Raw genomic sequence first — 12183 nt, 5'->3', positions numbered from 1 at the left:
CATCATGAAACAATTTAATGTATTATTTAGCCAACTTCACATTGACACTTTCTTTTCAGTATAGTCCATGAGTATACATTTCACATTATCTCATATTTGCATACACTACTGCTAATACAGTGCGTTCATAGTCTCATAGCCATAATAAAGACGGCCAAAACAGTCTGAAAACCATATATCCAACGTCCTGCATTTCTAATTACGTCAACATGTTACAGTTTATACGTAAGTAACAGTGATGTATGTAAATGCACTGTGAAGACACTGGAAACCTCACGGCAGTAAGCAGGGAGGCCTACACCACAAACCTTCCACAGAGCATCATAGAGCCTTCTCTACCCTCGAGTGGCTCAGTGTGTGAGTGATGTATGATATAGCAAGTTATGTAAATGCATACGCCATATGCACAGAGATGTGTTTATTGAACTGTAGCCTAATTCTTCGATATTTTTAGTTACAGTTTGTCATATAATTAGGCTTAGAAAATGACTGTAACGTCTTTTATTTCCGTGACAGCATAAATGAGCATATAATTTACCTGCCTAGTCTTCACATAGCTGAGGTAAAATGTTAAGATTTATGTGTAGGCTTCATATTATTTGCATTTATGTCGCCACTGAGTTTGGCATTCTGATGCTATATTTAATAGCTCAATAGAATTAATGCATAGTTGTCTCAGAATGCTATAATGTCTGTACTGTGCAAACGCCAAATGGGATGCTCTATTGCAAAACACCTGTCACCTGGCCAATTATTTATCAAGTGATGATTAGATTTTGAATTATTACCTGAAATGATTAATTATGTATTTTCTTCGTCCATATTTCATTCGTTGTGTAAAGGTATTTGACCTCCTGTAGTTGTACAGTGGTACATTGAAAACAAGATGTTTCGAGTTCGAAAATCGAAATCCATCTAGACTTGTGGTATTCTTACGGCATGTAACGAATGCATGTATACTTCTAATGTCTTTCGATGTCGGAACGATGTATTCGTCATCTAAAAGACTTAACGATGTAAATACAGACTGAAAGTTGATATAATCCATCTTTCAGATATCAAGATAGGAGATTGCTTCAACCCAGACATGTCTTCGAACGACGGCGCGCAACAGCTCGTTTATTTCTTATTCTTCGATTGCCTTCGTTTTTTCTCCTCAACACGTGGGAACTGTTTCACCCTCACTTAGCATTCTCACATTGTATCCACGCATCACTTCCGAACAATGAGCCAGCGAGCTATTCAACTGGAAGAGAGACGAGAGAAAGAAGTTGAAAAAAAAGTTGCGCTAGATCATGCTGAGTTCTCCATACCATGCATTCAGAACTGACAAAAGGTTGGACAGATTCAGTGGTCTCACTCTCGATAGCACATTGCATTCGTAGATCACATTACAACGCCAGAAAACAGTATACAATGTGTACAAAATACAAGCAGAGTAATTGTGGAAAGTCCTCTCCTTTTTTATATGGTTGTGATCTGTATCCCATAAGTAGCCCATTTATTTGTGCCATCCTTACAACCTAAAAGTAATAATAATAATAATAATAATAATAATAATAATAATAATAATAATGTTTTAAAACGCAATACGTTATAGAAGACTCCATCAATAGGCGCTTATTCTTACTCCCCCTGGGCGTGATTGAAATAATAAGCTGTTGGAGGAGAAGTAGGCGAACAGCACATACTAAACAGCACATCTTAGGAACAACACAAAAACAACTCTGTCTAAAAATGATAACACACAAATGTGGTCAATTGTTTTGGGCTATTTCGACAGGCAAATAGACAAACATGACAAGCATGTTTTATCACTCCGCGCCCCTGGGCTATGCAGCCTCTTTTCAGTATCCAATTTAGCACTTACATGATAATTTTCGAAACATTTGGTTTATATTCCTTGAACTAGAGCTATTTGAAATTGCATTACCAGAATGCTCGCATTTGTGCTCGCCTTAAACACCCCCTATCCCCCCCCCCCCCCCCCCTTGTACATTTGACAAGTAAACCATTCAATATTTACCTAGCTGAATATAGATGATTTACGTCTCTGAAACAGTATCTATTGGCCCCCTGGAACATCAATTCTTCCATTTAAAAACTCAATTTCAAATAAAACTATAATGCCCTCTTAGGGGACATTGCATCGAACACTTCAATTCCTAGAGGGATCAGCAAAGAAAAACATAATTATGCTATTTAGCCGGCTGATGTGTTGCAATCACTGCTCGAGCACACTCTGTCAGATTAAAATAGAAGCCCCACTCGCCCGTGTGACTCCGAATAGAGGACATTAGGGCTAAGGGAATTATATAAAGCCCAAGGGAGTTTTCAACTCTACTGCGGAAAGTAAACTATAGAGATTAATGGTAGCTGTAAACAAGAGCAAGCTGGCCTACTTCAGTGGCTTATTATCATTATCATTATTATTGTTACTATTATTATTAATAATAATAATCACCATAATAATAATAATATGATGGTATTATTATTAATGATTATTATCATAATCACTAGCCGATTATTAGGCTACTATTGTTATTATTAAGGTTGAAGGTTGTTTTAAATTAATCTTTAATTCTGTAAATCTTAAAATAAAACCTGTTTTAATATGTGTAGCTTCAAATGGAATAATCTAAAACAATAAAATCAAACAAACCCTAGGATTTCAGATATCAAATGGTGGAGTAATATCATGTAGTGTGGTCAGAGAACGTTCTAATGCTGGCAATATAATGATAGGCCGACCCTTCTATTAATAATGATAATAATAATGATAATAATAATAATCATCATCATCGTCATCATCATCAAAATCTAAATAATAATATACCATTTTAATTTCTTTCTTGTTTTCCCTTCCAAAAGGCAAGAAACATTTCACAACATTTGTGTCATAGCTGTGCTTTCCTCAATGCTCGCAACTTACAGTATCATCAAATCAACTTTTTAAATTCAAAGATGATTTAACATTTTTGTTGGAACAAAAATCGACCAATATGTTATGTGTCTCTGAAAAGGGATGGATTTGTCACAAGCTAGGCAATTGTCAGATGCACGTTGTCCCACTTGACAGCATTGGTAAACATGTAATAACTGTGACCATTTGAAGAGCCTCACTACCTCAAGACTTTGCTTCTTTTAACTAGGCCATTCGATCAGGGACGGTTTTCCGTGACGGATTAAGAATGAACCCTTGAAATTAGGAGCAAGTGTGACACCTACCTGCGGAAGTGGGAAGAGTTTGAGGACAGTGCATGGCTATTGGCTATACATAGAAACTATGTGGCCTTCACTGGGTGCATGACACGCTATCCACATTCTCCAAATCATGAGTGTTTCACATCCAACGCGCCATTAAGGAGCCTCCGACATTAATGATATAACCGGGCAGTATGCTCTGAAGCCATAAATGCATGGTTGCGTCCTTTAACAGCTTTGCCACGCCTTGGAAATAGTAATGAGGTCTAAATTTGGCATAAAATCGAACTCATTACCGGAGTTCGCCACCTGATTGCTTTGCATAAAACACGATGCGGTTGGGGAGTAATTGGGTTAAATGACTGCGCCTTGGTTATACCGTTGTTATCATATCAATATTCACCGACAGAACAATTGTCCTATATGCAGGTAGAAAGGAAATAGGAACCCCCGAAGAGACAGAAATATACTCAATAAACTACACACATTTGTAAATTCCTGAACAAATAAACAAGAATAGCTATATCTGGAAAGACTTGAAAGATTGTTCGTTTCGAGGACTTCAAACATTTAAACATACACATTCTCTGTTATAAAGTTAAGTACTGAATGCTTTTTAATTGAAAATCGAAATGCTTACACCTGTCATGGTGCGAAATTATTCCATCGGTGAATAGGCCTACCTTTTAGCCTAATAGGCTATCGGCCTATGAGTTGTTTTTGTTTTTTTCACGGTCCAGATAGCACTTTTGACACATGAAACAAAAACAGTCCCCCCCCCACCCCCCCGCCCCCGCCCCCCACCACCCCGGAATAATCGCTGCACACGTGTCATTTTTTTCCATAATTTACTTCAAAGATAGTGTATTGTCCATTTTAAATACAAAATGCTACATTAAATATACATATTAGTCTTTAATACAAATAGACTCAGGCGGCTGCAGCGATTAAGACCATTCTTGTTACATCTCTTTAGGATTAACCATTCAGAAACTAAGATTTGATAATAAGCATTTACTCAGAAAATAATTGTTTTCAGAAATTGCTTTATCATTATTATTTTTCTTATTTAATGCAACCACAAATAATAAATAAAAGTCCGATTGATTGGAAAGGAATCAGGTATTAAATGTTTGACATACCTTTCTTTAGTTCATAAGGGGAGTCTTTACAAAGATCTACCTGCGTTTGGCCTCTGACTTTCTGGCTTTCTCTTACCAAAGCTTCTGCTCTATTTAACACAGTCTGGTTTAATCCATTGAAATGTGCCGTAGACCCCGTGCCGGAGCCGTGATTGCTGTGAAGATGTCCAAAACTGCCATAGTTCGTGTAGCCCGGATAAAAGGGGGACGTGTAGTAAATAGGCCGTGATAGGACCGTGCTGTTCGGGAGAGGGCACTGGGGGGACGACCTTGATGGTGACGCTGCGTTGGTGGCGATTACAGTGCTGTGACCCATCCCCGGGGCCTGCAGCACCTCACTGCTGCCCTTACACCTGTCTGAGGACGTGGCGATCTCTGCGAGAGACCAGAGTTTCGGTTTAGGGGCCGATGGGGGCGAATGAATAACAGACGTCACGTTGCTGTTTACTGTGCCCGGCGCCTGGCCCATTTCTGACGGCTTCTCTTGCGCAACGAGCTCGTTTCCCCGAGGCACGGCCGATGGAGACGAGGTGGTGGGTTTTGCAGACTCTGGCAGTAACTCTGTCCGCTCCTCTTGGTCTTTTAATTCCGAGTCGCTCAGAAGGGGATCCATTTCTTTGCCATGATTCTCCTCTTTAAATCTGTCGCACGGTATGTCCCCCGGGTTCAGCAATTTATGATCTACAGCGAGAGACAAGCAAGAGTTAAGTTACTGCGAAGATATGTGGCATAACAATGTGGCATAGACATATGTTGGCGATTAAAATGTACAAATATGTATTTGTGAAATTACATATTGCCATGATAATATTTATGACCATGTGTAGCCTAGTAGGCCTACCACCATCCACCACAACTAAAAGCCATGATATTAATGATAATGTCATAACGGTAATAACTATCATTATCAGAATACACAGTGCAATACACCAGCTGCATCCCTATTATGCAGTTAAAGATAAATTGACTGTTAAACACTGTACGTCATCAGCAATTTCCGCCCATGAGGAGTCAAATGAGGGGAGTTCAAGGTGATTATTATTTAAAGCAATTGTCCCATTATAAATAATATACCACCATTAACCAGCAATCAATTTTGCACCCTGAGTGGAAACGACTGCGATGAAAAATTGATGATTTTTCTACAGACCTGACTCTGTGTCTGTCGAGTCTCCCTTGTCTGTCGGCTTGTGAGGCTCATCGTCGTCGTTCTTTTCCAGATCAATGTTCTCATCTTCCTCCTCGTCCTCGCTCCGGTTCCGGGGAGTCCAGGTCATCTTGTTCTCCTTCTTTAGCCTCCTCCTGGCGTTGGCGAACCAGGTGGACACTTGGGTGAGGGTCATTTTGGTGATGATGGCCAGCATGATTTTCTCCCCCTTGGTGGGGTAAGGGTTTTTACGGTGCTCGTTGAGCCAGGCTTTGAGAGTGGCAGTGGCATCCCGGGTAGCATTTTTTCGGTATGCTGGGTCACCGTAAGGATATGAGCCCAAGTGCGCTCCATAGGGATGATATCCTATAGAACCAGCCATTCCCGTGCTATGGTCATATGGAGAGCCCTAAAAATAAAGGCCGCGGGGGAAAATAATTAAAATAGTTTCGGCAATAGTCAACGATCACTCAAAACAGTTACAAAAGAGTCACAACAACGGCAGGACATCAAAACACACTCTCTCACACGCACACACACACACCTGAAAATTAGGCTGATTGCATTAAATCAAAAATGCGTCAGTAATGCGAACAGATGGACGTTGGCAGTGTTCTTGTTCTTCACTTTGTGTTTTGTACTTAGGATAGGCTACGTGTTTCTTGATTTTTTTTTTGCTGACAGTAGGATCCCATCACGAAGTCAGTATTTATGTTGAAAAATACCGAAACATATACAAATTGGGTAAAACAGCATCATGCATGATAGGCCTATAGCCTACCGTGCCTTTTTCTTCGCATTTAATTAGACTGTTAGACGGTATTGTAGGCCTATTACCATTAGGCCTAATTACAGCTACCCTGGCTGCTTCATCTGTGTTCTCACTGCGTGTTCGCCCCTCTTTCAGATTCAGTGCATGTGAAACATTTTGAGCTACATGCTCTTCCAACGAACATTTGGTCGATGTCCTTCAGGAATAAACAGTTTGCCATTTCAAAGCGAGTAATAAATAAACACCAGCTAGTTGAGACAGATATTGCCATATAATGTGTGTATTATGTCGACACTGAGCGATTTTCCCATGAGTTGTTATTGTGCGACAACTGATTTGGTACGACATTGTTAACTCATTCCTTTGAGAAGGCCTATAGTAGAACAAAAGAATGCTAATTAGTCTAAGTAGGCCTAGTTATTTTACGCAATTTCAGCTTTGCATGGACACAGATTGGCCCTTCTACAACTAACTTTATCTAGGCTACTTAAATGTTATCGCCAACAGCAAAATAAGCACCTTTACGCTAAACCAAAAATACATTTCACATAATTTGCACGGGGCTAGAATGCAAAACATACATAATAACGATTAATGGGAAGATGTCACATATTTTTGTGTGCTCAACAATTCCGATTGTATCCACTCACCACGTACGAAGAGAAGGTGGCAGCCGCCGCCGCGTCTGCACTGTACGGGAGATGGGAGTTGTAGCCAGGCGAAGCGCTGGTGAACGCGGTAGATCCGGCATAAGGTGCAAAAGCGGAGCCTGACGAGGATCTCCCAAGTTCCTCGGTCCTGGGTCCCGAAATAACACTCGTACTGTACGCCGGGCACGAATACAGCGCCAAAGAGGCGGACGGCTGATACAAGTAGCCCTGTGGATACGCCATGGTGAAGCCCCCAAAAAGTAAGCCACTTACTTGCGCACTTTTCCCTTATTTTCTCATGCACTGTCCGATTTCAGTCATAGAGTCTCGAATCAACAGACCGCTGTCTGTCCCCCTCTAAATGAATGTAAAAAGTCACAATATCAATGAATACATAAGACTTAGATATGGATTTGTTCTGGTCGCTCTCAACTACAACTGGCTGTTGTATTTGCTAGCGCTCTCTTTTTCTATCACTCCCTTTCCCTCTCTCTCACTTGTTCCCTCTCTCTCATGCCGTGCAGAAGAAGTTTTTTTGCCGTCGGATGGGGGCTTTGCTTGGGAAAATGTCCTACCAAGATGCTAAGTTGGAAATTGAGGATTCTGACGCCTACTACGTTCTTCACGCTCCTCCTCTCAGGGTGTAGTCATCGAAGGAAAAGGCAAGCTTATGCTGGGTTACCACAGCCCTGCCTAAATCGATTCTCTCTCTCTCTCTCTCTCTCTCTCTCTCTCTCCCTCTCTCCCTCTCTCTCTCTCCATGTTTTATTTTTTCTGCCCCTCATCTCTCCCCCTTCTCTCTGACTAACAATCCTTCTCCCGCTATTTCTCTCTATTTTTTTTCTCTAACAAGGCTCGTTGCAGCTAGACTCAAGTGCGCCAGCCCCTGGATGGCGATACTAGCGAGCCTGTAGATCAGCTCCAACTTTCTTCTTTTTCTAAATACACGACGCCGTCACTTTCACACTTGATCAATATCAAATGGGCTGTTGTCTGCTAGGAAAGGCTTGCCAGATACGAAAGGAATAGCGCTCGATGTTCGGCACGTTGCTCCTTTTCTTTCTCCGTGGCTTATTGTTTCTTTGAGCACAAAACTTGAGTGTTTTTGAATATATGCCTCAAAACAGCATAAATGACTCTCGGTGAGTTAAAATCGGCTCCGGGAGCTAAAAGGGTGACGGTTTTCAATTGGATTTATATTATGCACATTGACATTCTTAGGTTACGCCAGGCGCTTTTTTTCTTTCTTTTTTTTTACGTTGTTAGGGATATGGTAAGATAATAGAAGATGGCGCTAATATACGCATAAACATATTCCAATTAATTTAGATTTGCATACATGCTTATTGCCATAACAGTAATTTTGTAATATTTGCCTAAATCTATAGGCTACTTTGACACTCATGAAAATACCCATATTTGTAACCTATGACAGCTGTGAACTGAGGCGGCTGTTGAATAGTTTTATGCCATAGATCCAAGAATAAACCAGCCAGATACACTCTCCCCGAAAGTCATAAAAGCCCCAAGCGAGAGCAGATTAGTACCATATGAAATACAGCAAATCCGCTACGACCAATGGATGTAATCTCCATTGATTCCTCCAAACACATTTAACTGCTGAGATATAGGATAGGCCGACATATTTGATTTTGTGTTGGTCATTATGTTATCCCGTTTTTATTATTCCAGCATAATGGTGTTTTAGGCACCTGCGGAAAATCAACAAAGCAAAAGGCCTAGTTTTATTTATGCTTATGATATTACATTGAACTGGCCTACTACGAATAATGACGAATAATAATAATAATAATAATAATTATTATTATTATAATAATGAGATAACAATAATAACAATAACACAAACAATAATATTAATTATTATTATTATTATTAGAACAATACTACATAATAATTGACTTATTAACTGGGTTATTTTGACCCTTATAATCGTAGGGGCAATTATACGAATCTGGTCTGTCTAACAATATTTTTTTCTCCAGAATACAGACATCCACAGTCCACAGTCACACTGTCGATGGTGTGGCTTTATAGTTCAAATCTCCGATAAACCGAAAGGGATCGCTGTAGGCGCTGCTAAAAAGTGTGTGCACAGTGTCACGTGTTGTTACGCTCTGAAAACCTCTCGAGAGCAAAGAATGATGACGCTGGTACAGTGTGGGCCAATGCAGAGTTGGGAAAAATGCAAGAACGATAGATACATGAAGAAAGAATAATGATGATGACAATGGCACTATAAGACCTACTTTTACAACCACCCGCAGTGTTACGACAACTAATTATCATTCGGCCTATACCCCTGTAGGCCTACTTTTTCTTATTGCTACATCTCTTGCAGCAAATAATAGCGCTACACAACATTAATATAAGGCTAATGATACTAATGAACTAATAGTTACACTGGCATCCATACTATTAGTCAGCCTATGCACATACTATTTGTATTATAGGTAATAGACTTTGGTGACCTATATCAGAAGGTCACTAGCTTATTAAACGATGAACGCTAAATAAACTGAGCTTTACATTATAAAAATATAAAAACGTAATTTCAGTCAATTGTTTTTTTTTCTTCACTTTAGATAAGGCTGCATAATAGCAGACCGTTTATTAAAACATGTTTTTTTCTTCAAAACAAAGAACAATTCAAATTAATTTAATCATTTTATGCAGAAGTATCCTGGAATTACAATAAAATACCGTCCTACAGTGTTATTTCACGTTTCCTGAATAGTCCTCGAGGGTGTCTGCTTTAACCCACATTCATTGCATTATTGGCCAATTATATTCACTGTTCTCGCATGAAGGACGTAATGAATGGCCAATGCTCAGTCACATTTGAATAGCACACCGGTTACCGGGGATACCGAGAGAGGAGAGAGGATTTGAATGACGTCAATATTCATTGATACTCTATTATCGACAATAATGACTTCTTAGGCTCCAAACGCGGTTGGAGGTGTCTTCCGAAGTAGGAGGGGGAACTCTGAGATCACATGGAGCGGGAAAACAAGCAGCAGCAACTGTTCGCGCTTACACTGACGGGAAAGGTAGGCAACTGTAGTTTTTTTCAGCAATTTGTAAAGGCGCGTGTCACTTTATTTCTGGGATGACGATTTAGAAAATATATAATTACTACTATAAGTGGATTGAAATAGTCAGGGCGCAGAATGCTGTGGCTATCATAAATCCTGAACCTTGCACTTTGAAGCGGTGTATAATGTTATCGTGATACCTACTGTTATTATGCACTTGTTAAACGTAAATATGGAATTTATATTTCTGCTATAGGCCTTTAGTTGTCGCTTCTCAAAATATGCATTTGATAAGATCCTGACATGAATTACCATCCATTTAAACCCATGCAAAATGCCTTACGCGCACACACTGCTGGACCGGACGCCTTTGACAAGAAGCTGCATGCACATGTGTCACACATACTATACTTTTTAAGGACAATACGGCGTTTGTAATTTAGGGAAGTATATATTTAGCCGACACACTGAACAAGTAAGAGCTAAATAGAGCCCAGCGGTATAGCAACCATGTGAAGGATGATGCATCGCACTCGAAATGCCTAAGGGAGTAGGCGTAATCTAATTTGGATTTAGAGACTATTATTAGAAAGCATTAACTATTGTAGCAGACTAATTGCCTCTCGCGTTCACACAGAGGATGGTTAAGTTAACAAAGTTGGTTAACGTCAAGCGGTTGACAGGCTTTCCTCGTTTGCACAAGGTCAGGTATGCTACTCGAAAGCAGTGGCCAGTTAGTAGGCTACAAGGGAACGCTTGAAGTATTCATAAGGATTTTAGCCATTCTAAATCTGTGTCCTAAACCGATTAGTTGACACCAATTTTTCTTTGATGTATTAGCTAAGGGCTTTTGCCACTTGGAAGCCAATTGAAATTCAAAACAGTCTTGCTCTCAATGCTTTGGGGAGATCTGCTGCAAATAATGGATGTAATTTGTTTTTGACCTTGCATTTTTTTTATTAAATGATTAAACATAAGTGCACTGCGCCCCTCAACTAAACAACTCGACCCGAGTTTGCTCCTCGCTTGTACAACTATAATATCAAATGTAGTATAACAATTAATGTCTTAGAAATAATACATATAGTCTATGATCGAATATTCACACTTTTATTTTTTTTTGTGAATGATGATCATGTATTTTTGACACCCTATGTCATGTCATTGCCATGCAAATTGTTGTATTATTGATTGGAAATGTATTAAAAGTCAAGAAAAGACGACTAATTTGGCTGTTTGTGTTGTTTGTGTTGTTTATTTGTCTATTCAATGTTACATTTATTCACCCATTTAAGTCAGTAAATCCCAAGCAACTAGTATACTAATTGAACTGGTGGTCAATTCAGAAATGTGTATCATGGTTGTGTTGTGTTATGTCATGAGATCATGCTCCTACAGTATCCAGATGATGGAGTTACCAAAAGGCCAACATACGGAGGCATGTAGTCTACAACCACAGTATATTTTAGGGAAAACTCTTCTAATTTCAAATATGCATTTCAAAGTTATTATTATATCATTTTGAAATGAAATATCACACAACAAAGAATAATATATGCTCCTGACACCACGTCCATTAACTGAAGTCTGATATGTAACTGAATGACAAATGTTCAATCCATAAGAGGCAACAATGACAGTACAGCGGTATTGAAATGTCCCATGAGAGCTGTACCCTATATCTGGAGGGCTCCTCCATATTGTTTATGTGTGTATGGTTTTATCTTTCTGTTATTGAAGTTAATCTACTTAACTGACTATACAAACCTAAAATACTGATGCAATAAAACCATTTTTTTTGTTTGTTTTGTTTTGTTTTAAATGTTGGTACTAGTTTGGGCATTCTCAACTCACTGCCAACCGCTACTTAGGCAGCATAAGCATTCTGATTGAGTCCACAACAGATATATTTATTTTCACATCACTTCCATCTCTGTCAGTCTGAATGAAGACGTATGGCGAGAGAATGAGACGACTCGTATTATGAGAAGTGATTCCAAAATGAGAGATATCAGACAAAGATTGCGGCCCTTTCCTCCATTTCCACACTCTCTCTTGCATCCCACTGCCAGCTGTGCAGATGATGATTGATCAGCTTGAGATGGATTGCAGGAAGCACAGATTGATTTTTCAATGTCTTATCAAAAAATATATTTACAGTTGTATCCATGGGCCGTCAGTTTTTCCTCCTTTCTTTTTTCTGAAAGGGGGG

At 39.5% G+C, this 12183-nt stretch overlaps 1 protein-coding gene across 1 annotated transcript; it reads right to left on the bottom strand.

Annotated features, from left to right (window-relative positions):
- Positions 1-4118: 4118 nt before the first annotated feature.
- On the bottom strand, positions 4119-7301 carry irx5a (iroquois homeobox 5a). Its single transcript, XM_083691044.1, has 3 exons — positions 6916-7301; positions 5497-5902; positions 4119-5027 (listed from the first exon to the last, which is right to left on the bottom strand). The coding sequence occupies exons 1-3, from the start codon at positions 7156-7158 to the stop codon at positions 4330-4332; spliced, it is 1347 nt and encodes a 448-aa protein (XP_083547170.1). The 5' UTR covers positions 7159-7301; the 3' UTR covers positions 4119-4329.
- Positions 7302-12183: the final 4882 nt, after the last annotated feature.

This window comes from Argentina silus (assembly GCF_951799395.1).
Source record: "Argentina silus genome assembly, chromosome: 19".
Lineage (NCBI taxonomy): Eukaryota > Metazoa > Chordata > Actinopteri > Argentiniformes > Argentinidae > Argentina > Argentina silus.
This window is presented reverse-complemented; position numbering and strand designations above follow the sequence as displayed.